At 44.1% G+C, this 26,120-nt stretch overlaps 2 protein-coding genes across 6 annotated transcripts in view; one reads left to right on the forward strand and one right to left on the reverse strand.

The window, feature by feature from the left end:
• The first annotated feature begins 10 nt into the window (after positions 1–10).
• Positions 11–24,514, forward strand: LOC121595504 (transcription initiation factor IIB-like). 2 transcript variants are annotated; one of them, XM_041919538.1, is made up of 5 exons: positions 11–124; positions 198–454; positions 514–888; positions 953–1,263; positions 24,448–24,514. In XM_041919538.1, the coding sequence occupies exons 1-4, from the start codon at positions 108–110 to the stop codon at positions 1,246–1,248; spliced, it is 945 nt and encodes a 314-aa protein (XP_041775472.1). In that variant the 5' UTR covers positions 11–107; the 3' UTR covers positions 1,249–1,263; positions 24,448–24,514. The 2 variants fall into 2 exon arrangements, with proteins under 2 accessions (XP_041775472.1, XP_041775471.1); XM_041919537.1 differs by lacking the exon at positions 24,448–24,514 and adding an exon at positions 3,798–4,005 and having other exon boundaries at positions 14–124.
• The window catches only part of LOC121595502 (breast cancer anti-estrogen resistance protein 3 homolog), a 30,999-nt gene continuing 8,276 nt past the window's right edge, over positions 3,398–26,120 (reverse strand). For 2 of the 4 annotated variants that reach the window (XM_041919531.1, XM_041919530.1), the window contains exons 5-14: positions 24,459–24,591; positions 10,044–10,107; positions 9,712–9,957; positions 7,023–7,125; positions 6,763–6,934; positions 5,451–6,541; positions 5,113–5,381; positions 4,291–4,483; positions 4,007–4,214; positions 3,398–3,932 (exon numbers count right to left, since the gene is read on the reverse strand). In XM_041919531.1, coding sequence (XP_041775465.1) covers positions 3,800–3,932; positions 4,007–4,214; positions 4,291–4,483; positions 5,113–5,381; positions 5,451–6,541; positions 6,763–6,934; positions 7,023–7,125; positions 9,712–9,957; positions 10,044–10,107; positions 24,459–24,591 — 2,612 coding nt within the window. In that variant the 3' untranslated portion in view covers positions 3,398–3,799. Of the gene's footprint in view, positions 3,933–4,006; positions 4,215–4,290; positions 4,484–5,112; positions 5,382–5,450; positions 6,542–6,762; positions 6,935–7,022; positions 7,126–9,711; positions 9,958–10,043; positions 10,108–21,075; positions 21,939–24,458; positions 24,592–24,734; positions 24,820–26,120 lie in introns of those variants that run through there. The other 2 variants (XM_041919532.1, XM_041919534.1) reach the window with 2 other exon arrangements.

Below are 26,120 nucleotides of genomic sequence, written 5' to 3' on the forward strand. Positions count from 1 at the left end.
CCAGGCGAGAAGAAGTGTGCGTTTTCGTTTCAGCTTTACCATTGCTGTTGCAGGCTGCTCAGATAGTACACAGCCCTTCCGAGCCGATAGACGTACAGTTAAGAACGATGGCCTCAAATGTTTCGTAAGTAGAACACTTAAATTTCTGAGCAATGGTTATATTTTTGCATTAATATCTCTATTGTAATTTTCGGCAGGAATACCTCTCCCGCAGCAAACCAACTCGTCTGCCCGTATCATCCTGCTGCGGCATTAGTCGACGACTACCATACCGGCGACATGATATGCTCCGACTGTGGCCTTATCGTCGGTGACCGTATGATCGATCCGTCCAGCGAGTGGCGCACATTTAGCGACGACCCAAGCCGGCCGGATCCATCCCGTGTCGGTAGCACCGATCCAGTACTACAAAATCTGGCCACATTTTTACAACCTTCTGCCAACGGCTTTGAGCGTATGTATGTGCCAACGGATTACACACATTATTGTGACAATTTATTCCTTCTTCGATAGCGCCCAACCATTTCTCCTTCCTCAAAATGGACACCACAACGCGCAAGCTAATGTTCGGCTTCGCCATGATCGCCACTATGGCGGAACGCATCAATGCACCGGCGTCGATCGTGAGCCATGCTAAAACCATCTTCAAGCAAGCGCTGGAACCGGCCGCGCTAACCCATCGGTCGATAGAAGCAGTGTCTGTAGCCTGTCTGTACATCGCTTGCCGGCAGGAAGGTGTGCCGCGTACCTTCAAGGAGATGTGCGCGGTTTGCTCGGCCGGCAAGAAGGAGATTGGGCGCTGCTTTAAGCTAATCACCAAGGTGCTGGCTACATCGCTGGATCACATCACGTCGGAAGATTTTATGCAGCGCTTCTGTTCGAAGCTGTGTAAGTATCGCACGCGAAGGACATCTTTTTACGTTTCTTTTTACTTTCGTTTTTGTTTGTGCAGTTCTTCCGCACGAAGTGCAAAAGGCAGCGACGCACATTGCGCAGAAAGCGTTCGAAGCGGACCTCGTGCCGGATCGGTCGCCCATCTCGGTGGCGGCTGCCGCCATCTACATGGCCTCTCAGGTGTCCGCTACGGCGATGAGCCTGAAAGCGGTGGCAGCGATTGCCGGTGTCGCTGAGCTGACGATCAAGCAGTCGTACAAGCTGATGCACCCGCACGCTTGGGAGCTGTTTCCGAGGAAGCATCTGTTCTACAAGCACATCGGCATGCTACCAAACTGGAAGTGTTTGATTTAGAAATTTCATTTCATGGTGAGTAACGGCCATTCACAGTGTTGTAGTGTTTAGGTTGTATTAAATAATTTATTTTCATACATTAGGTTCAGTTATTCATACTGTTTTCCTCACACTTTTTATCTCTTTTTCTCTCGCTCTGTCTTTCCTTCTCTCTGGTATGCCATCCTTGAATAGAAATATTAGTGTTTAGAGCTGTTTTGTTTGTACAACATATCATGACAAGTACTTGGTTTCCATAACTATCTGTATATGTATAATACTTTTCGGTTACATACCACCCCAGTGGGCAGAGTCCCACTTACCCTACCCCGGTCGATCACCTTCGTACATCTTACCGCTCACGTTTCTATTTAGTTTTAGTTAAACAACTCAAAATTCCTTCTTTTTTTGGGAACTTTTTCCTCCCAAAAACATTCCTCCCATCGCTCAACATTTCCAGTCTGCACCATTTAGTTGGAAGTATTAGGTAATATGCTGCATTTTTTGTTCTGTTTTTTTTTATATGGCTAGTACTTGCGCAAGAGATTCGACTCCCTTTCGCTCGTTATTTTCCCCCTACTACTAGTTTATTTACTTAAGAATAATTATCAAACCAGTTTGAAGGAGTTATTTCTTTGATAGACACGATCATCATCCCCATTTCCCATTGCAGCATGCAACCACACTCGGTGTGTTACAGTTTTATCGAGGTCCGGGACCCGTGGGCGTTGGCATCCCATACTCAATCGAGATATCATTTACGGCGGTTACATCGGAGTGTTGGTTTTATGGTTTCAGTTTGGATTGTTTTCCGTCGCAATCAAAGAAGGGTGTACCGATCTTGCCATATTGTCCAACTTGTTATCCTGCTCGGGGTATGCTTTACATGTAGTACAATGCATTATTTATCTTAGAAATAGACAAACCGTACAGGTGCTGCTTACAAAACCGAACTCACTTGTGTTATTGTAACAACCGTACTAATATACAACAAAAAAAAAGTCGATAAAGGTATTATAAATCTCTTTTCTATCTCGTGCCGATCGATCGCTCCTAAACACCTGAGGAAAGTGTAAAGTTTGGAACTCGCATAGCTATCGGTTAGCTTTACGTCTACTGCCTTAGAGGGGGTTGATATACGTTCACGGCGGTTTCATAAACCATCAGTGTGCGTGAAGTAAAAGGGTGGTCTTCTAGAAGGGGTAGTAACTTGTCGCTTGCCACGCCTGATGATACCACAATTGTGTTTATTGCTTTTTTTTTCAAATTTCGCGTAACGTAAAGAGATTGGTTCCTTGGCTTTTGCTACTAAACTTGCACCAACTTAGTAGGTAGATTATCGTGTAAGTTATGCGGTTCACTCTACCAGTGCTCATATACATTTGATTCTGCTCTTCCACACATCTCTTCATACAGTATTTCGCTTATTCTCGTTCCGTCTGATCGCAACTTTAATGCTCACAAAATGTAATAATTTTAGGTTTATTTGTTTTTAGAAAATCGTTATTCACTTTCCCTAAAATACGATACGTTATTTCTTCTGTCGATCGTGTCGAGCCGGGTGTATGGCGTGTGTGTGTTAGAAAACGTGTTGCCCACAGTTACAAATCCACTTACATTTTCTATCTCGTTTTCTGCATCTTTCGTCCCGAAACAATATCCGTAATGAAAACCAATCCACACGCATGTTTACGTTTCGTTTGCTTCGATTAATAATCTTTTTTTTTGTATAGTATTACGCGTTTGGTATATTTTGACTAGATTTTACACACCTTACCCTAATCTCTAAGATTTCTCTTTTCACCGTGTTTGTGCTGTTCAAAGCGATCCATCGTTTTTTTGTTTTCTGCTGTTACTAATATTAACCCTAACCACAACTTCGATTCGATATAAACTTCTCCTAGTTTGAGTTACGGCTTTAGAGTTTCTGTATTTGTGTTTGGCTGTCTGTGATTAGGTGTTGCTCTAGCAAAAGTGGATCGCGTTTCGTTGCTCCATCCGGCAGTACTGGTTTTTGGTGGATTTGATGTAACTTGCAATGAAATAGCGCTTCTTTTCGAAGATTTGGAATTGGTCATTTGCAAAAAAATAACAGTGTGTGTTGCTCTATTTTATTTGCCTTTTGCGTCCCAACCTCAACACCGATTAATCGTTATTGTTTGATTTTTTAAAATATACTGTTCTTCTTCGCCAAAAAAAATGGTTGCAAATTGTCTATCAATTTGAGTATTGTGTGAAGTAGAATGGAACTACGGTTCGTTTTTTGTCGCTAATCGGTAAACTTTACGTTTTATCATCTTTTTTCCGTCGCTAAATTTAGTAGTTATTATAAATATATCGTACATACAAATGAGTAGACCGCTAACCGCTCAATTCCACTAGCAAGAAGTCGATAGAGATGATGGATCGTGGAAGAAATACTAAATCGTAGTAGATAGTATGGGTAGAGCATGGTGTGTGGAGATGGAGTCAAGAGAGAATGAGATGAAAAGTAGTGTAGATGGTAGTAATAGTACTATTCACACTCCTCTAACGTGTGTTGCTCTATCTGTTTGTGGTGGCACTGTTAGGCTTAACCGGCTGAAGGATCACCGCAGAACTTTTCCGCCATTACCGTGAGCACGTGTTCAAACTTGGCGTGACGCTCCTCGGCCGGCACCAGTGCGCCCTTGCTGCCCCACAGGAATTTCATCTGAAACTCAGTCCTACGTGGTAAAATGAGAAAGTGAGCCCAGTTAGTTTTGTTCGATTTTGTTGCAGTAAATCATTTAACACCTACTTGAATGCGTCCTCCATCAGCGGATCCAGTCGGCTCGTGTCCTGCATGATCGTTTGTGCGTTCTTTTTGTAGAGTGAAATGTTGTTAATAAAGCTGCGCGCTGCGTCCAGGTGAGCGAACAGCACGGAAAAGCCAAAGTCTTGCGTAATGGTTTCCCAGGGCGTAACGCACGATGCGATCAGAGTCGGGCAGGGACTCGGCGTGTTTGCTGTAGTGACACACAGAAGCGCATTTGTAAGTCTTATGCTCTCCAGATGATGTTCAAATCTTCTCTAGATACTCACCAAACACATCGTTAATGGTGCGATCCTTCACCAGCACGTACGGCAGTATGTGCGGGATGGTCGTGTTCGGTGCCTGGGGATTGGAGCAGTCATTCATGCTGTTCAGCGTCGGCCGCAGCTTCGCCTCGAAGTTGAATGCACTATCGGTGAACTTTTGGCGCAGCGTGTGCCAGGTTGATTCGAGCTTTTGAATCTGCAAGAGAGAGAGAGAGAGAGAGAGAGAGAGAGAGAGAGAGAGAGAGAGAGAGAGAGAGAGAGCGAGAGAGCATTGCAAACATGTAGAGTTATGTATAGTCCAAATTGTTTAGACGAGAGGAGCGTTGGGTAAATCTGATTCAAAGATTCACAAATCTCCAAAGATTCATGAATGTCCAAATATTCATGAATCTCCAAAGACTCATGAATTCATAAGATTCATAAATCTCCAGGGATTCAAACATCTCCAAAAATTTGAATTTCAGATTCTCATAATTCTTCTTCTTGGCGTAACTACCTACGAGGTCATACAAGCGTGTACAGGCAAGTACCACGCAGTTGGATAGTTTGTTTTGCTATAGAGAGACGGTCCATGCGAGGCTTGAACCCAAGACGGCCATCTTGTTAGGTGGGCTCACGCAAATTCAATATTTTGAAAATCATACATCTCCAACGATATATGAATTTTAATGGATTTATGAATCTTTCGAGACTCATAAATCTTTGGAGATCCATGAATTTTTGAAGGGTCGATTGGAGATTCACATCACTCATCACTGAATATTCATATGAATGAATCTCAACTAAGAATTCATCAAACCCAACACTAGACGAGACTGAACCTACCTGCGGCATCGAGAGGCCCAGCATGATGGCACTAAAGCCGAACAGATTACCCAAGGCAGTTTTCGTCTCGACCGCTATCTGGATCCACTTGTTGAGCGTTTCCGCCCGCTCGAGATCGCTCTGGCAGGTGAGGATGGTAACGGCGACGAGCAGCTTCATACACTCCGTCCGCTCGATCAGGTCCAACCGGTACTGCTTGCCCTGCTCCAGCGTGATCAGCTCCAACCCGGTACAGCTCAATGGATCATCCTTGCGGCTTTCGTCTTTTTCTGGAATAAGAGATGCGCAAAATTTGTAAAACTGTCCTTTTCAAGATCTAAGTGCATAAGACCTCGTACCCAATATCAATCCAATGTCCACCCGCGTCAGATGGTTCGCGATGACGCGCGGCCCCGACTCACACAGCATCATCCGGACCGTGTTGAGCGTACCACTGTCCAGCGGTTTGCAGTCACAGAACGGTAGCAGCAGTGTGTTGAAGTTTTCCAGATCGTACCGGGACACCTGCTCGTACGTCGGGATCTGCATGGCAAGTAGGGCTTCTTCTGCCGCAACAGGATCAATTTCCGCGTGTGAACGTAACGTTACCGACGACAAGGACGTGGGTATAAAACGTGGATTCCGGAGCACTACGCCACCAACGCCACGGGCAACTGGAGGAGCCAGCTCCTCCCCTGTGGCAGAGCTTTGAGCTGAATCGCCCGACCCATTGCCCGAATCGGAACCACTGGGATGGTACGAAGTCATGCCACCCCGTCCACCATGCGTTCCACTACCCTGCACCGACCCTGAGTCGGAGTCTTTCATCGAGTCACGCCTTTGCAGTGTTCCACCGGCGCCACCGCGTATCGGTTTCGGCGGTGGACTTGGCGGTTGTTCCTCATCCTCAGCGAACGCTTTCTGCTCCAGGCACGGACTGAGCGAGTGTTCGCTCGGTTCCTTGTTGATGCTGGACGCCCGCGAGCTTAGCTTGCCCTGGGACGACCGCAAACTGGCCGACCGGGGCAGCGACGACTGGGAACCCTTCAGCGACGCCAACCCATTCGGGTCGGTTGAGCAGGGCCGGGTAAGCGTCTGTGACTTTACCACACCATCCGCACTCGAGCACTTCTCCTCTGACGGCCTGGCACCTGCGCCAGACTCACTGTTGTGGATGACACCGTCCGCACTGTTGCACTTTTCCGGCGTTTCGGCAAGTCGCGATGGTTTGCTTGACTTACTGCCACCGTCCGATGCGCCCCCGTTACCCCCGATCACACCGTCCGCACTGCTGTACCGTTGCTGACCGCCCGCCGCACCGTGAAGGGGCGTGAGGGACTGCGAGCGTTGCTTTTTGCTTGGCAACCGGGGCGGCGTTTCTCGCTTGGTGCGGGGCGGCGATGACATTGGGCTGCGGTAGGAGCTTGTCTGCTGCGTGTACGGATTATACCTATCGATTTTCAACACGCAGAGAGAGAGAGAGAGAGAGAGAGAGAGAGAGAGAGAGAGAGAGAGAGAGAGAGAGAGAGAGAGAGAGAGAGAGAGAGAGAAGGAGAGAGAGTAAGCGCTTTGTTATTAAAACATTGTAGAGCAAACAGCAAAAAAGCCAGATGTCAAGTGACGAACCCCCTCTGTCGATTGTACGAGCATGTACACACACGCACAACCTACCTAAAGCCCGGTGACGACGGTACGGGTGAGGGAGAGTTGAGCGGGCTCGGCCCACGGATGCCCGCCATGCCGGCCGCATTCTGTGGACACTTGCCCGCGTAGAACGAGAGCGGGTACGTTCGGTTGCACGGAAATTGAATTCTCGCACCCGATGCGACCGATATGGATTTTCCTGTCAGGAGAGAGAAAAGGTGAGTGAGAACGGTGCGAAACGGGGTCAACTGCCCCTCGTCGGTCGGTGTGATGGTGGACGCACTTACCCGAGCCTACGTAGAAGGTAATCAAATCAGGAACTGTATCGTAGGCATCGTCCTCGAACTGATACTGCACGCGCTCGTATACGGTTTCCGGTTGGAGCAGCAGCTGTAGATAGATAGGCAGATGGGAGCGTACCAAAGGTTAGCTTTTTTTTTCTTCTCCCTGATCAATTGATACAATGTAGCTCTGAGAGTTTATGCGAAAAGTACGCCAAACTACTGGTACTATGTTAACTGGGTGTGTGAAGGATGGTTCGTCGGCAAACACGATATGACGCGCCAAGTAATCAAGCACATGGTAATGTCGTTAAGGCTTGCGGGAGGAGTTCGTATCATGAGCGCCTCCTTCAGAAGGAGTTCATTAACTTTGCGTTAGGGTACGTTAGCATGTCAGAAGGTACGAAGGGAATGATGGTTTATGAGGTTTTTGTTGCGGATCTTTTTAAACGAGATATTATTTGAAGATAAGTATTCTGAGTACTTGCCACATTTGTTGTTCCATTTTGATAAGGTTTGATATATTGACTCTTCTGAAATATTTTCCCGAAATTCCTCATGATGCCTTAACGCCTCATGTTACGATATCCGCATAACATTTAGCCACTTTTAATGACTTGTTACCATTAATATAACAAATTTTTCAAAGCCATTAGGTCGTTATGCTGCTCAATAGATAACAGCAACAAAAATCGCTCCGACCCATCCTCGCACAGTTTCTGAACAAAACTTGCAGAAAGTCAAGACAATTTTCGCTTTTCCGTATAAGTTCGTTTTTCTCTATCCTTCGCTAAACTGTTTTTCGCAAATGAGCGATTTTATTCACCCGCTTCAACTCCTTATCGATCCACAATCGTGCTGCGAAAATTTCTCCACTGCAGCAGCATCAGCGAATCTCACGCCCCCCTCCCAGCTGGAAGACACGACACGACGTCGAAAGAATGGTTTTCGGTTCGTTAGCTCTCAAGTGATCGATCATAATGTTATTTTCATTCGCTTCACCTCCCTCCCGGTGGTTTGCGGGTCGAAATTGTTTGCCGGGAGGGTCGTACAATCGAGCGAACAGCGTGTACCAAGCGCCATGGCATGGACATGGCATGTAAAGCGTGCACCGCAGCGCTCGGTTTTTGGCCAACCCCGGGAATGGCAAATCAAGTGAGTGAATCAATCATCGTTGTGCGGTGTAGAGCCAGTCAAAATAGATGTAGTACCGATCAAAAAAAAATGTTGGGTGGTTTTGTCAAGAGGCTGCATCGAGAGAAACGATTGCTGCTGGTAATGATGTCATGTGAAATGGCTGCAACTTCAAGGACCTTGTCGTAATAGTGGTTGGATGGGTCAATTTTAATTAAGTTCCAATCGTTTCTCTCCGTCTCATTCGTTTGTCACGAGGTTTGATGAGTGGGAGTGATTGAATGGAGTTTCATTAACATTTAGCTCATTTTTAATTGCTAGTGTCAAGCAAGTCAAGAAAAGCCACCATGACAATAACGTAATGACACTTTATTGATTTGATTGATTTTTTGGTAGTGTTATGGGTGCTTAAGGTAAATGCGATCATAATACGACGATTTAATGGAACTTTTGACGCGCGTATTGCATACATTTAGGCGTTTTGTCTTGGTTGTAGGCAAAATTATCTCAGCGTATACCAGTGCATTTATATTCCTTTGAATCTGGAGATAACTATCAATTTTAATGCAACAAATACCTTTTATACTTCATTTTTAATAATTTTTCTCCAATTCTGGATGCAATAATTGATTATGCATTTCGACTTAAGACAAGCCCTCTTGGCTAGTAAGAAATGACCGCAAACGAGCAACAAAATCCGATTATTATACCTCTTCAAAAAGCTCCTTCCCGAAACTTCATTGAATTGTACAAAAAGAGCCCGAAGGTACTCGGAAAGTCAAAACAAATCCTAACGCCGAGCGATCCTGAGACGAGCGCTGTTGTTGCACTCTTATCCACTTCAGTGCACTTGTGCCTGGTGCACTGGTGAAGAAGTGGGTTGTAATCAGGCAATGTTTGTCTGTGCCGTGTCTCGTGTCTTAATACACACTTCCGGCACTAAGAGCTGACAGACGGTGTCGTGATGAAATGAGAAGCGTGTAACAGCGCAAAAAGCCACACTATGCGAAAACGGATTCGCAAGAAGGAAGCGAGTTAAATTTTCTTCCCCTTCTTGTAAGTGCAAACTACTACAAAACTGACTGCTTTTGGAGCCGGGGAAGCCAGTGCGTGTGTTGGTTAAGGAAGGAGGAAAAAAAACTTTCCGCACGTGCTTTTTGGCGCCTGGTTAGAGTCGCGCCACACAGCTGCTGCTGCTGCTGGTGTGTCTCGAGTGGTTGTACCATGTTGCCATGCCTTTTAGCAAAGTAAGAAAGATGTTCTGGACCAAAGTTCTGGCAGTAAAAACACCGCTTTTGACAAGCGTCTTGGTTTTTGTCCCACCGGAGGCGTACACGCTTTTCCCTGGTAAGCCTTTCGGCAGGGCAGGCACGCTTACATCTCGTGCACTTTTTACAACGTTACGCCAGACATTATGCAAATGAAGATTCATTTCTTGCTGATTTATTGCAACTTCAGTTTGATTTTTCTCACGGCACGACTTTTTTCGTTTTGTTTTAAAATGTTTTTGAAATTTAAATTTCTGGTTTTGTTTTTAAGAAAATACTCTCTGTTTACTCACCTTATTGATCACGAAGTGCAGCGTCGGTCCCTTGGTTCGGCACGTAAGCACATAGTTGCCCGGCTGCGAAACACAGTCGCGCACCAGGAAGTCTCCCTCCTTCTGGACGATCTCTTCCGCCCGCTGCCGTGGTATGGGACCATGGTACCAGGCGTGCGATCGAAGGTCCCGCGAATCTAGCGACAGCTCCCATTCGAGCGCTTTCTTCAGTGCTACGGCTTCATTTCCGCCGTCCGGTGTCGTTTCCTGCAATGAGCATTTGCACCCCGAAGACGACCCCGATATTATTCGTCTATTTGCTGGGTAAATCCAAGCCAATCCTCTTTGCTTACCATATCTAACAAATCGCCACAGCTCTTACTCTGCTTGGTGTTTGCTGGCGTCAGACATTCATAGCTGCAGCGGACGAAACGAAACGAAAGGAAGAAAACAAAACAGGGAAACAACGAAATTAATTAAACAATCTACGTTTATTGTGTGTCAATGTTGTGATAGCGAACGGTTTACATTTATAAAGCACCGCTTCCTGTGAGGAACAATGTGCGCCGGATAGCATCACAGGCTCGGTTCTTTTCTTTTCGACGCTGCTCAACCACCTTTCCCTTGGGACTAATTAGTAAAGGAAACGAGCAGCGCGCGATAAGGAAATTGTTATTCTACCAAGCGGCACAACTAAACCCTGCAAAAAGAGGATGTCTTGTGTCGTGTTGGATGGCGGAGGAATAATAGAACAGGCTGGAAAGCAGATTAATGTACACCAGGAAGTTGTATGGAAGGTGCGAACAATTGTGCGGATTGAATAAGTTTTCAATTAACGTTGTCGTAATAATAACGACGACTGAGTGAGAACTGGATTGTGTTTTTTTATATAAGAAATAGGTGTTGGAACATTAAAACCATCGAAATAATCATACAAATGAATTATTGTTATAACGATTGCATAACTTTAGGTGATAACAGATTATTTGTAGAACAAAACGCCTGCAAGTATGCAATGCGCTGGTCGTATTTTACTTTTTGTCGTCTGTATAAATTCTTATTCAGATTCCAAGCAACCAAGACATTCAGAATTTCAAATTCTCTTTCTAGAACGCTTTTACATTATAAATGGTCTATTACTTTCGCAGCCTGCCATTTCAACAATCTCCTTCTGCTCAAAAGTAATTTCAATGCACTGACACTCTGCTCATGACAGTGGAATAACGATTGAGCTTCCATTTTCCTAAAACGCCCAGCACTTCCGATGAATTTTCTCGTTTCCCTTCTAACACATCGTCAAACCCGGGCCCGAGTGATCAATATTGACCTGCCACCACGGCGAACACTATTAGCTCTCGCTGTCCACCATTCCAAAAAAACGCCGTAGCCGTGCTTCTGCGAAAGTGACACCGAGAAACACATAAACCCCCCACACCACGACCCCGGCCGCCATGCTCAATGAATTCGATTTTCGGTTCGAATTGTCAAATGTGCGTTCACGTCCCTGTCTGCGCTGCCGGTCGATAAATTCATCCGCGGGCCGATGACGATGGGTGGCCAATTTGAAAGGTAAATAAAGTAAACGGTCTGTGCAACGGTTCCTTCCACACCCCCCCTCGAAAGGACATTCAATTAAATGTCCGTTTACTGGAATGTGCCCGATCTCTGTGCATGGCTTTCTGCCGCCACAGTCAAACCGAACGGCGGGCTATAAAGTACAGCCAAGATAAAACAAGCAAAAACAAATCTAACGCAAACTCGTGGCACAAGAAGTCAAAGAATTCGCATTTCACATAGCGGACACACAGAAGATAAAAGTGCACAAAACATTCACTTTGCAAATAAATGCCCGGCAGCAGTAGTAAAAGATGGTGGTGGCGGGAAAACTGGCATCCAATGGCGCACATGTTTACTCTGAGGCGGGGTATGGAAAATACCACACCAATGTCATTGATAGCGTGTGTCACACACACACACACACAGTGGAAAAAGGACACCCGACTCAGTAGTGCAACATCCAAACAGCGCGAATCCCTGATGTTGGGTGTAATTTTATTGTCATTTTCGTTCGATTTTTTTGCTTTCTTTGTCCCGCAAGCAACCAACCAACCAACACAAGCATCAACCCCTTTCCCCGAAGGACACGGGGTTTTTCAAAACGAGATTCCGAGACGGTCCTTTGCCACCGTCGGTCGTCAAGGCCCCAAAGCCCTGGGGATAGTGATGTACGCCTTCTGCACCCTTTCTGCTGTCCATGGTCCACAGGTCGTCATGAAGCAAAATGATTGCTCACGAGTGTCACGAACGCCATAACTGGTCTAATTTGAGACATAGCAACAAGAAGGGATTTGCCCCACTCACTCATCCCTTGCAAGAATGTCATCAAAGAGAACCAAAGGATGCAAAAAGTCCGGCCCATTTGTAAACAAGCGTATCGTATGTATGACGTGTGGGAGATTTCGAGACCGAATTTGATTTGATTTGTTTTTCAAACGCAAACGCCCCGCCATTCAACTCTCCAAGCGTCCTTGTTCCAAGTGTCACTGCTTTGATCCGAACACTTGCAGCAGCGCTCAAAGGATGGGACTGTCTGGAAGGGCTTTAATGAACGATGAATGACGTACAGCGCCCCCGGTGGGAGTTGTAATTTCATGGTTGCTTCCACGCTTGTTGAGCGTTGAAGGTGTTCGGTTCCATATGGAGTGCCAGGCGAAAGGGGCAAAAAAAGGTTAATCTTAATTGGAATACTGTTTTAGTATGATGTTGCTTTCCCCTCTGTAAGGTCTTGTGGGATCAATTTCAATCTGAACTTTAGGCATATTGGCATTTATATTTGATACGTGAAAGGTACTAGTGAGAGTTTGATTTAAAGCTTCTTTAGTTCAGTATCATGTTTTGTATTGTTTAAATGTTTCATTATATACAGGAAGTACTGTTTTGTTTCATTTTCACTTCAATTTCTACTACTTTTATCACGTTATTTTCAAAGTTCGTCTACTTTTTTTTACAGATTTTCTTTTAACTCTCAGTTATTGAATATTCCTTTTATGCGAGCTATCATTAAATTTTAGGTATTTAATTTGTTGCTTTACTTTACTTATTTTATTTACTTTTACTTTTCTATCATCTTTTTATGTTCCCTTTAATTTACTACTACAAATTGTGTTCATACCAGGCACCTCGACATCTCAAAAAGCCATCTAAACACAGCCCATCCGAACGTTTCGTTTGTTTATCTTTTTGTTCATTTGCATCCTTTATATGCCAGACAAAACGTGTTACTATTTGCTTAACCATTTCCAGTGCATTGTCTGTGAGTGTATGCCTTAGTAGCGGGGAAAAAAAGGCACACAACACAGCGTAGACTACGTCTCGGCTTTTGGTGTCTGCTTGTTTCAAACGAAACGCCATTGTCTCGTACCACCGTTGAGACAATCATCGTACTACGAAGGATCCCACATATCCTGTCGGGAGTGGTGAGTCTGTGTCTTCTCTTTGGAAAGTCTCGCTTTATTTCTAGTCTGGTGTTTAGTGTTTAGTAGGTTCCTTTTTTATGTCTGGCAGGTTACATGTCGTCCGCGATGGGTCGTTCTTTTGCCTGAAGCGATTTTGTGTTGTGTTTCTTTTTAGTTTTCATTGCTTTAACTATATGCTTTGCTGTGAAAAGTTTGAAGTCTAGAAGTTGTTTTTGACATTTTTAAATTGTAAACTTCTACTTTTTGTGTTAAAATCTTGTTAATCCTTTCCAAAAAAAAAACCCTCAGAACGTAACTTGACCAACTTCACACCCCAAATGTCGCAAATGCAGTTGTTTGCCCAACTATGACCACTTATGCAACAACCCCTAACCACAGCTGCCTCCTTCCAGCTTACCACCCGTTATATGGTCCTCCCGTCTGTTGTATGCACCCCTTTAACGATCTGGAATCCAATTTTCTATAACTGTCGGACCATTTTATTGCCCGTGCATACGACACTTTGCCACCAACCACCATGACATACGCTTCTGAATTGTACATGCACTTCACCACCACCCATGGAAGGGCTTCCGGGTAAAGTTGACTGAAAGACTCTCTCCCCATACCTACCTCCCCGGTAGGATAATCCCTTTAATACTCCCTTTTTGTCCAGCAAAAAAGGGACAATACGGGAGCCTGCACTTGTGTGGCCGGTACACACTTTGCACCCAATGTGAGAAAACCACAACCGATACTGCACAACCGGCCAGTGGTGCCAGGTTGGCCGTCTAGGTGTTTGTGGCCTGGCCCAGTGGCTTGGATGCAACTTGCGTTTGCAACTCTTTTTTGTGTTTGTTTTTCACAAAGCTAAAAGGACTTTTACAACCCCCCTCGACCCAGCCGGTGGATAATTGTCGATGAGTTGAAACGTAACGTACTTGACTTGTGTTACGTGAGATCAATCAGTACGTTACGCATGACGCCTTAAACTGGCTCAGTTTGGTATATCACTTTTATCTTCTATCGTTCTAAATTATGCACCCTGCTGCCGGTCCGCATCAATTCATGATTGAAAAGCATGTTTTGCTTGTGACAACGCATCTCGCACCCGTGCGACACGTGCTCGAAGCTCGTTCCTTTGCGTTTGAACGTTTGACGGCACAGCATAATAAGCCGCTGTTGCAGCACCGACTGCGCCGCTGAATTATTCATACCACCTCCACCACCCACCCCTGGCGTCCCTTGACACTCATTACGCGCGGCGAACGAGCACAAATAAATCCTTGCGGAACGAAAGATTCTCCCTTTTCTTCTGTTTGCCCAGCGCGGGAAGTCAACATCTAGCCGGGTGACGAGATGCGCCCCGCTTGCATCAGACGGAATAAATTATGCCCGACGACAGCGCCAGCCCGACGCATTCTTCCCACGCCGGCTCGCGTGATAGTTTCCCCGGGTGTTATCAGCCCACGGCGGGGAAAGCGATGGGATGATTTGTTCGGTTCGTCGTCTGTTCAATTTCAATATCACGAATCTCTGCCTTTTTTTGTGTGTGTGTGCGTTGACGAGCAGGGTGGTAGACATATGCCAAGACGGCAATATAGCCATTTGCAAAAAGAAGGGATAAGAGGCTGTACCAAAACGGGAGGGAAAGTGTTGAGTTTTATTGATTTTTTTTTTCTTCTGCTTCCTTGCTTGCGCAAAGCAGATGGTGCTTCCTTGTGCAGAATCGTGTATCGTGGCCGGCAACGTTTACGATGTAGATAGCGATATTATGAAGTATTAAATCACCGACAGGCAGGCGGGCAGGCAGACTTGAGGAGGGAGGGGGGGGGCAATATTTTACCGAGCGTTCTCACAATGGAATAGTCATCTTGATCTGTGGGATGGCTTATCTTGCTTCTGAGGTTTATAGAGATGCAGATAAAAAGGAGCACCAGCTCAACAAGGTGCTCTTAAGCTGCTGTTTGCAGAAGCGGTAATATTTGCCATAATTTTTAAAATGACCCCCCTAAAAGTATACTAACCGCATGGCAAAGAAGTTGAGAAGGGACTTATTATGGTCTTATTTAGCTTTTATTTTGTTTAGTGTAAGATTTTTCTATTTTTTCGACATTGAATATTCCTGCACGATTTTATTTTTATACATTTATTTCACTTTCAATAAATTTACAACAATTTATTGTTTGATTTCTATGAAACAAAATTCAACCAAACAAATTTTACCACACGACATTGAATAAAATCTCCCTTTCACTTCGCGTTCTAAGAAACCGGAAACGGAACACAAAATGGGTCCTAAACTCCCATTGCGCATGCAAGTCGAGTGGTGTACAACGATATCGTTTAATTTTACCACCGCCATCCATCATACCGTGGTGGGGTGATTTATGTACGAAAGAAAGCGTTCACCTGCACTGGTCTATACTGGGGACCCGTTGCTATACGCTCTTATGTTGAACCATTCCAACTCGCATACTGTTTGCTATCAGGGTGGCTCTCCATTTGTAGAAAAACCACTTAAACCCACGCTGATCAGAAGTGACAGGATGATTCGTGTCGAGTTTGAATCATTCCATCATTCACACTTCGAGCGGCTTTGGGTGTGGATGGAAGATGGTGATGATAGGAACCTGCTACTGGTGATACATTTTTAATCGCCCCTTTCGATTGGTTTGTGATTTAGCATGATTTGGACTTGAATGTGACAGCGCATTGAAATGATTTTATTTAATTCACTCAACTGATAAGCTTTATTTCCTTCCAAATAAGGTAACTTTTCAATTCACATCCCCCTTTTTGTTGGGCGTGGATAACAAACAGCTGCTGCTGCATCACGCGCATCAAAAGGTGAAGAAAAGTCCATTTCAAACACCGTCCGGAAGGATTCCACCCGGAAGGATTACCGAATTTTCTCGCCCCACGGATAAAAAATGAACTCTCACCATGATACGAACTCTCTCACCTGCTGCAGCCTGGGAAAAAGGGGTAAAGATGAAGGTGTTTTTTCGTGGGTTTTATTTATTTATTTTTTTTTGTTATTGCAATCTACACCACAACCGAGCTATCATCCACCGAGCAGACGATGACGAATGAAAACCATCAGTGGTGTGAAAGTTGCTTCATTCTCTCGTTACGATGCCTTGCAGCAGACGAGGCTTTCTCCCAAAGGTATTCAGGACGCTACAACCCACGGTACCACACTCCACGCCGTTGATTGAAAGCGTGGAAAAATCTTCTAGTGCTTACAATGAATTTTCATTAATTATTTATCGCCTAACGGACATGGCCAGACGACGTTCGGTTGCCAGCAAGATAAGACAAACGTGCCACGACTTGAAACTGTGTTACCTTTGACGAGCTGTGTATAAGTGTGCGCTATTTAACATTCGTTCGGTGGTATGGAACGGTTGAGCCGGTCATTGCACTGAAGGACTGATGGAATTAGAATAATTTACCAGACAGACATTTGGTATGCCTTTGGGGAATTGAAAATCGGAAAAGTTTCTACATTGAAATAGGTTCTACCGTGTCTGTAGATAAAGTATTTGGAAGCAGTTTAAAGCAAACCATGAATATTGTAAACCCGTATCTATTTGATGTGTCGTGTGGGAGAAGCTTTAGTAATTATGAAAATTTCAAGCAGCTCACATTGATTTATGTTCATGAATCGTTTAACCGCACTTAACATGCTGTCATATGATGCATTCTATGTCAAAAAAGGCGAAAGGGTAAAAGATTCTTAACCTATCTTTCTATTATCTTTCTAACGACCCCATCCAAATCGCTTAAAACCAATAATATTTTAAACTGTAAACACTCTTCTAAACCTCTAAAAGCGTCCAGTTGCTCTAATCCTCTTGCTTAATGCCTTTTGCATCTTGATAATTTATTTCCACCGATAGTTATTATCCTGCTCAGTTTACCATAACCGTTTTAAGGTGAAATTTTCATTCACCCCTGCGCAACCGTAGAGGCAAATTTGTTCCATCCCCTGGGTGTCTAGTCGAGCCCGACTGGGTGCCTGACGGTTGTAATTAATTCTCCCAAACCACAGCCACAGCCAAATCCACCCACTTGGACAGGATCACCGCGACCATTCAGCTGCTCCAGTACCGCTAGTCGGGTGACTCATAAAAAGTGGCCATAAAAATTAAGCAACTAAGCTACCCCGCTCACTCCCATCGACCGCTATTTCGTCCATCAAATTATGAACCCTGTGGGTGGTGTTGAATATAACTATCGTACTTTTTCTTTATTTGGAGATTTTTGTAACCCAGCATAATAACCCCCATCTTTTGCGGTATGCGCGACCGAGCGGTTTGGAGCAAATTAATCGAAGCTTCCTGCAAAGCAAGAAGGAGTCTTGCTGAGACGATCAAATTAGTTTTCTTTTTTGGAGAAAATAAAATCCCACTGGACTGGAAGTTCATCCTGAAGACTCTAACGATGGGAAAAAAGTGGTGGACCTTTCTTAGGGGCCAACCTTGTTAAAATAATCAAATAAACAAGGCTCACACAAATTCAGAACTTTGGAATGAAAAATAACATAAATTCAGATCATTTTTAGATACAATGGAGCGCCGTTTATCCGGATAACTTTTATCCGGATTTCCGTTTATCCGTGCTGTTGAGAAATGACAGTTCAATACAAAGGTGACATTGCGTTAAGAGGAGGATATTTGAAAAAGCGGTTTCAATAGCACATTGTCATAACAAAAAAAAAACACTACAATTCATGGCAAATTTCAAATATTCCCATTGGAAAAACATGAAGTTAATAAAAACTGAGTTATTTTTATCAGAAAATAAGAAAATTTTCCAAAACATAATCAGGAATCGGAGATAAAATATATCATTAGGCTCATTATCCGTGTTATTCGCTTATCCGGGCGAGGCTAAAGTCCCGAGAAGCCCGGATAAACGGCGCTCCATTGTATTTTGCTTTCAAATTGCCTAAATGTATGCAATGTGTGCACCAAAGAAAGCTTACTAAGGAGCTGTTATCAGATTTTCTCTAAAGTTTTATCCAGACTGTCACCTGGGCCGTACATTTATCAACTCACCATTTCATTTGTGAGTCTTCTTCCCGCAGCTGCAACTTTCTGTCCATTCCGAGGGACTTTTTTAAGTGCCGACAGGCTTAAGCGAAAAACTGCTGCCAGGATTGGATTTTTATCCCCGTTTTCGATCCATTTTCTTTAATATCACATCCCACTTGCAGTGCTGCAGTCAACAGCACTTGCAACCTTTGCCTGTGCCTGAAACAGACACATTAATGCCCGGTCCGCATAATGATTTGCTTTCGGGTGATGAAGCAAAAGAAAGCACGCAAGTGAAGAAAGGACTAAAAGAAATGGATGCGATAGTGAAAGTCTGTATGTGTGTGTGGTTGGGATTTGGAAAAGTTTCAGACTGTTTTCAATTTTCTTACTGCCTTGTTGCGAAAAAAAGGACTGAGGTTTGAGGGTGTTGCTCGCGAGTAAGGGGAGGAAAATTAAACGCCAGCAGGCATCATTTCCTGCCCTGTTCTATGGCTCGTTTTTTTGTGTTCTCTCGCTCATAGGAACATTTGCTTCCTGCCGGCACTGACTGCATCCGGCGGACATACGCAGTACAAAAAAAACCAGGGGGAGATAAATGTACGACTCTGAAATGCTGATATTACACTGATCCTTCGTAGTTTTGTTTTGCTTCCGTTTCATTTTCCGCTACAAGGAAGGGTTTATCCCTTCCAACAGCATGATAGATTCATTTCATCTATTCATACATTGCACAAGCTGCGGCGAAGGGCTTTTGTGTGCTGAAGATGTACTGCTTAAACTACGCGGAGTTTTGGGTGCCGATATTTTATGGCGTTTTAAAGCCATGGTCTCCCACAAGTGCAACAAATATGTCGAGAATGTATTAATTAACATACGTACAGCTACCAACAAAAGTGCAAACGTTAAACCCCCCGGTGCTCGGTAACCTTGGTGGCTGCCGTAACGCAATTATAATGCAACATTCAGACACCGCTCTCGCACGGACCGGCGACCGTATCGATCTGCTGCCCGACTGTTCCAATGATTTTGTGGCAGGATAGGTGACGCCACCCATTGGTCCTGCGAATGAATCATGCTTCCAAACATCATCATCATCATCCCTCGCCGGTGCACGAGTACAGCTGCAACGAACCGTCTGCCAAGGGAATCTTTCGACACCCTAACACACCTACAAACTCCCTCGTAGATACACGTGAGGGTGTATATATGTGTTAGTGCGTGTCCTTCCAGGAGTAGGAGCGCAGGCCACTGTGGCGCGGAAAAGCGATGGAGATGTTCCGCAGCTGAAGTGAAATCCAACCACGGGGTAATGAAATCAATTAGCACCTTTGTTTACATCATTTTCCTCTTTGGTATTTGGTAACATTTTCATTTCATTGCCAACTGCCGGTGACTTGTGGATGCAATTATACCGATCACATTTAAATGGATGGCGAGGTAAATGGGTTTTGGGTAATGAATTTGTGTGTGTTATTGTATTTCCACCACAATGGAACTATGGGAAGGTAGTTGCTAGTTGGTAATACAATTTAAAATCGAATTTAATTGCGACAATTTAGAGCATAAAATGGGATAAATTCTTGCCAACACTCATTAAGCGCCTAAAGATAGGCAAAATGCTGCTTTTTTATCGTTTTGCCGGTTTTAACTAGAAATAATGTTTAATAACTATCACAATTACAAAATAAAGATTCAAAAAGGTGATAAAAGCAAATCTACCCTCTTCGTATATGGGTTAATATGATTTTCGATTGATAAGTAATAAATACAGTACAGGTACAAATTTGAATGTCAATTGTAATGCTCCATAACCTACATAACCTTTCGTTGGGACATTTTCACAAAACCCTCACGTATTTACAACACCTCATTAGCAGCTTATCGGTGCTGTGAAGCACCTTTTACACTAATTAACCTTTTGGTCTTGCTCTTTCACTCCTGAACCTGTGCGCCACCGATCCCGAAAACCCGATCGGTCGCACTCGTAAAACTACAGACCGCCATTAACATTCAATCGCATTTTGGTCGCAAATCCGTGAAGGACAATCGACCAAAAGGACAGGTAGCATTTTTCGCAGTACAATAATGAACTCGCCACTCGCTCCTTAATGACACCCGAAATAGCATTTCGCTTGCTGTGTGGCTGTGTGTAGGTCAAGCGCCCGGAGCGGGCGAAGAAACGATATCGAATAAAAATAAACAAACCCACGCCAATATTAAAAGCCAAGCCCTGTGTTGCCTCAGCCACCAGCCCATCGAGCTCCTCGCCATGCCTGCAGGGCACCATTACCGCCAGCCTGAAGGCACACAAACCACTCCACCTGCTCCGGGGACACTCCGGCAGGTGCATGGGTTCTGAATGGAAAACAATCCTGCCGACCCGAAACTTTAGGGAGACGCGTCGTTTGCTCTCTTTTTGTGACCGCCTTTCAAACAAAAAAAAACGCCCCACTCGTTTGGCCTCTCTTTTTGGTTTTATGTATTTTGTTTTAAAATCAACGAGTTTGTCCAAAAATTTGGCGTTTCCATTGAAAAGCGTGGTATCTCTCCTCTCTCTCGCAAAACACTCTCTCGAGTTCCATATGCATTTTGTATATTTTCTTGCGCTCCCCATTCAATGAGCGGGTGTGTTCTTTAATCTCATCCTAACCCGCCTTCATTCATGAGAAAAACAAAAACAAAGCATAACAACATCATGAAACATTAAATACACACAATTAGGCTGCTTGAGCCTAACGATAAGAGCCCGTCGGGTGGCTACTTATCAGAGTTTAGCCCATTTTCAAGAGATTCCTTTTTTAGTATCGGAAGTATCTCGCGCTCCCTTTCGCTCTCTCTCTCTCTCCTTCTCGTACACATACAAAGCGACAGTGACAGACACTCACAACTGGAGGCTCGATTTTCCTCAGGACACTCAACAGTGGCCGAGCATGATGTCGCGCTGTCTCCGGGAAGGGTGTATCCTTTTCAGCTCTAGCACTTCACAGCACTGGCTGCTGCCGTTTTTCCTCGGATTTTGTGTGTGCCTTTTTCTCTTCTTCTTGTTCTGCTCCTTCCTTCACTCCACTCAATGAAGCTGGATTGCTTAATGTGCCGTTTTCTTTATCCGTGCGACGAGTAGAGCTGGGTTTGGTCGGAAAAGGCTTACAAAAAGACACTTTTCACACAACTTTAGCAAAACTTTTTTCTACACACACGTACACAACATTTAGCAATTTGCTTTCTGTTTCAACGCACAAACACAAAAGACGCACACTTTAACACACCCTTTTCTTTTGAGCAGTGGGGAGGAGGCTTATGAACGGAAACTAGGATCAACGGTAGCCTGCCACAATTGATTCACACTTTTATCACACTTTTCCACCGTTCACACCGTGGAGCGCTGTGGAGCTGTTTCCTTTGTACACCATTCAATCCTTCTCGCCTCGCCAGCGTAACACTACAAACGAACGCACTGCATCACTAGCCCAGCACACCAGCACTCGCATTACATGACATGGGCGTATGGAAAGGAAGGAAAAACACAAACTTTTCACCCAAAACCGAGCAAAACGCTGGACCTAATTTCTAATCGGCCAACCGAAAACTCCCGTATCAATCACACACACGCAGAAGCTAAGCCTGCCGATGGGAAGGGTGGCTGAAGGTGGAGAGAGAGACAGAAGCGGAACAAATAAAACACAACGCCCCGATGCGGTTCGATCATCCGAACGCTCGAAAATACGGTACTGGACTGAAACTTCTGCAGACCTTCACTTTTCCACGCGCACACACAGGGTTGGGATACAGTGGGAAAATGAGCACAAAGCACTCAGAGCGCGGGAACCTTTTTAGAGCGACAGAACGCCCGCGAGAGAGAGAATGGTCGTCATAGGGATGGCAAGGATATGTTTGCCAAAAAGTTAACTTTAAACGGTCCTGTTCTATCAATCTGGATATGGAATGAGTAGGGTTACCGAGTGTTTGTAGCTCAATATTTGTTGATAATACTCTGATATGGTTGAGATGGAATAGTTATTGTTTTATTATTTTTGCTTGATGGGTTTGTTTCATTGATTGGATCTGTTTTCCTATTTTTATTTGTTGCGGTTTTTACCTTTTAGAAAATATGTGTTACCTTATATTGTATATGTTTGTTTATGTTTATGTTCTCGATAAAGTTTTTTTTTCATTGGTATTGTCTTGTTTTTAATTTTTAATTTATTGTTTCGTAAGTTTTATCGTTTTATTTTATGTGAAAATTAAGGCGAGAAATTTAGTATTGTTTAGTTATTATTTTTGTTTCACGTGTTTTATTAATTGTGTCAAGTATTCAACAATTTCTTCATTTGTTGTTTTCTTTGTTTTTTTTTAACAATCTTTTATCTTTTAGATGTTCTTTTTCTATTTTTGTGCCTTATGTGTTCGCTTTACATTTCGTGTGTGGTTATTAAGATGTGTTTTAATCTTTATTTAATTTATCCTTTTCGTTAGATGATTTTATCCATTCTCTAAACGTTTATATTTGTACGCTCATAATAAAAAAAAAAACTGTAAATGAATCAAGAAACCCAGCAGTCTGAACCAAACAGCAACCATTGGTGGTACCAGGGAGGGGTTGAAAACAATAGCCCGTGAGTGTCCCGGGCCCCGTTGCCAAGGAAATCCTCGGCACGCAAGGTGTGCTGCAAGAAGCAGGGTCGACCGCCGTGTGCGCTGAGTGCTCGAGCGTGATTGCAGTGTTGCGTAGCGATTGATAAGAGTCCTTTTTCTCTGGGAGCATGTGGTACTGATGAAAAGGAACAGCAACAGCAATGGCAGCAATAATGACGGTAGTAGTAGTACTACTACTACCACAACCACTCCACAATGACTCGTTGGAGTGTGTGCGTGTGCATCTTTCACGTACCGGCACGTCGCAGTGGAAAAAGGCAAAAAAAGAAGGTTCTACGTTTGCGAGGCGAGGATTCATTCATCTCTCAAAAAATCGTATCCGGAGTGCGTAAAGAGCGCCGAGAGATTGCAGAATTCATGGTTCTGGCTAGGTGTGCTATCTCGTAATGAAATGAGAAGCACACAGCACAAAATACACACAGCACAGGTTGTGTGATGTTAAAGGATGCCACCGTTCACGACTGTGGCTGTGAAAGGAGAATGTGCCCAAACAAAAACCGCGGCAAAGAGGTACGAACGGAAGGAAAAGGCTGCCAGCAGTTCCCCTTCTTTTGCAGCAGCAGGACACGATTTTCCTACCGCGTACTACACTACGAAACCGCCACACCACACACCGAAACAGTTGGAATCATGATTTATGTGCTTCCCTTTTTATTTCCTTCCCCTCACCCAGCTTCGATCTACTGGGGTGGGTTCACTGTTTGTAAGTAGCGTTCCCCTTCGTCCACTTCCATTTACTTGTGCAAACCTGGTGAAGATTTTATTCAACCTCCGTCGTGAAGTGTGCAAGTGAGGGTTGCACAGGGGATAGAGAAAAAAAGGGAATCCAAATTCGTGTGTAGTGCTTGCGTTTGCCATTACCATTGTTAATTACGGGGCAGTCGATGGGATGGGCCGGTAGTGCCAAGGGTAATGCAAGCAAAACATTCAACATTCAACCAGTCATAATAAAGATGATTTGGTTGACATAATTATACAAAAATGGCAGAAATTATTAAAGAGAAGTAATTTAAGGGAATAAATTTGTCAAGCGAAAATAAAAACAATGACAAAAGAATATAAAACTGGGATTTGCCTCTTGGAGAAGGACAAAAACGTTCTTCTGCAATGCAACCGGCATAAAAATGAGCTGAAGCAACGAAATCAGTTTTATGTTTGAATGTTGCGGGGCACCAAACACGTGGAGCGCATGCGCTTCATTTTCCCTTCAGAAACGGAATGTTTTGAATATTTTGATGTTATGAGAAGTAAGAGAATTATTTTCTTTATTCAATAATAAATTGGATTGAAAAACTCTTTTTTGGTAAAGTAAAACACATCTTTATAAAAATTTAATTCATTTCAGAATTGAAAAATCAATTCAAAATTCCGAAATGCGCAATCAACACTAGTGCCATCTGGCGGATAGCAAAATAACTAATTTATAGGCAGTTGGTTCTTGTCTGGGATTTTATAGCAAAAAAGGGATATTTTAAAATGGAAAAATATCCCATTTTACAAAAACCTCATAAAAATCCTATTTTTTGCATTTTTTCTTCATTTCTTATTCTAAACTTTTCTTACCACTAATAGATTTTTGTCATTGACTATTTTTCAACTTTCAGTGTCTACTCACATGCTATCCTGCTCCGTGGCAGTGCTGGCCGTTTTGGCACTGCGCGACCCATCCACCGCCACGCTGTGCCGCAGCTGGGCCCTTTTCTGCTGATCGTCCGCTCCATTCCGCTGCGCCGTCTTCGCGTGCGATTCTGTGGAAGCAAGTGTAAGTAAGCGTAAACAAAAACAAACCAATTCAGCACACTTCTTGTGTTCCACACAGCGAAAAGCGAAACCGTTTGCGCCTCGCCAAATACTGGAACGCTGAACTAAGAAGCAAGGTGGGCAAACGTACGCGAAACAGGAACGCAACAGAACGCCCGCAAAACACACTGCTGCTGACGGCGCAAACTTTTGCGCATTACAATCAACGGAGGGAGTAGGGGCGCTTTGCCACAAAGAGGGAATTTAAATTCGCAAAAAAGGGAATAGTTTTAAATGACAAAAAACGCGATCAAACCTGTATCGACGTGCGGTGATGACTGAGTAGATTTGTAAACGGTTTGTTTGCTGCTGGAGAGGGGCAGTTAGACAGTTAGCTGCTAAACAGTTGATACAGCTGTGACAAAAGTATCGCCTCGTTGAGATGTGTTCTACAGCGTACAGCGTTTAGCAGAACACAGTTTCATACTTGCTGGAGCATTAAAACCATTAAATTGAACGACCTTGGACTTCAATTAAAACGTGGGAAGTGCTGGCTTTATTATACCGATCATTAAAAGCATTCAGTATCTTTTTTAAAATGTCATAAAACATCAGCAGAAAACTCTATACTACGTAGAAACATCAGAACTGTTTGAGAGCCCATCAACGATTAATGCCTCAAATGTCATTCAGATCTTTTCAAACCAAAACCCCTGACTAAGCAAAAAGGAACTCAGCATTAGTTACACCGGCTCCGGGGTGAATATTCGCGCTTTATCTTCCAACACACAAACACACGCGGCATCACAGCATCCGTGATGATCGGTGATTTGCTGGACCAACCGCTGGACCACACTTTTGCACCTCGTTATCGCGACAGGAACGTTATTTATGCACGGTTGAGCCGCGCATTCCATCAACGGTGATAAATTATCGCACACCGAAACACACCGGACGACCGGTCATCTTATCTTGCATGAGAAGTATGCCTGTGTGTGTGCTACAGCTTGTTTTTGCCGATTTTTCTGCCTTCCTTTGCCATCGCCATCGGGCATTGGAGCTCATCTTGCATCTTGAGTTTAAACAGGTTAATTACCCGTGCTAAAGTTCCCTGGCCCCGTTCCAGAGATGGAATCAAATCAAAACAAATGCAAAGCACAGCGCACGCAAGTGTATTGCACTGTGGCCCACTCGGAAAAGCAGCAAACAAATTGGCTATGAACCCCAAAAAAGATCGTTGTTACACGCTTCATTCCAGTACCCGCTGTGATGCCGGTCGAAAGATTGCACTGTAATCTAGTTTCGGAAATCTGTAATCCAACTTCAATTTCCAATGAAAATAGCCCGGTTGCTTTTCCCGGGGCCTTCGTTATCACAAGCACGTGCTTGTGTACGCAGAGCACGTAGCGTCGTTAAATTATCGTACTTTATCGCGTCTTTATGCGCGGCTTTACTTTCGAGGCAACCTCCAAGAAAGACATCTCAATTTGGCATCTTTTTCTAACCACAAACAACCAGAAAAAACGAACGTTTGACC

This window comes from Anopheles merus, chromosome 3R, assembly GCF_017562075.2.
Source record: "Anopheles merus strain MAF chromosome 3R, AmerM5.1, whole genome shotgun sequence".
Classification (NCBI taxonomy): Eukaryota; Metazoa; Arthropoda; class Insecta; order Diptera; family Culicidae; genus Anopheles; species Anopheles merus.

Coding starts and splice junctions, on each gene's coding strand:
- LOC121595504 (XM_041919538.1), top strand. Junction 455..513: donor TTCTGCCAACGGCTTTGAGC/GTATGTATGTGC, acceptor CTTCTTCGATAG/CGCCCAACCATTTCTCCTTC. Junction 889..952: donor GCGCTTCTGTTCGAAGCTGT/GTAAGTATCGCA, acceptor TTGTTTGTGCAG/TTCTTCCGCACGAAGTGCAA.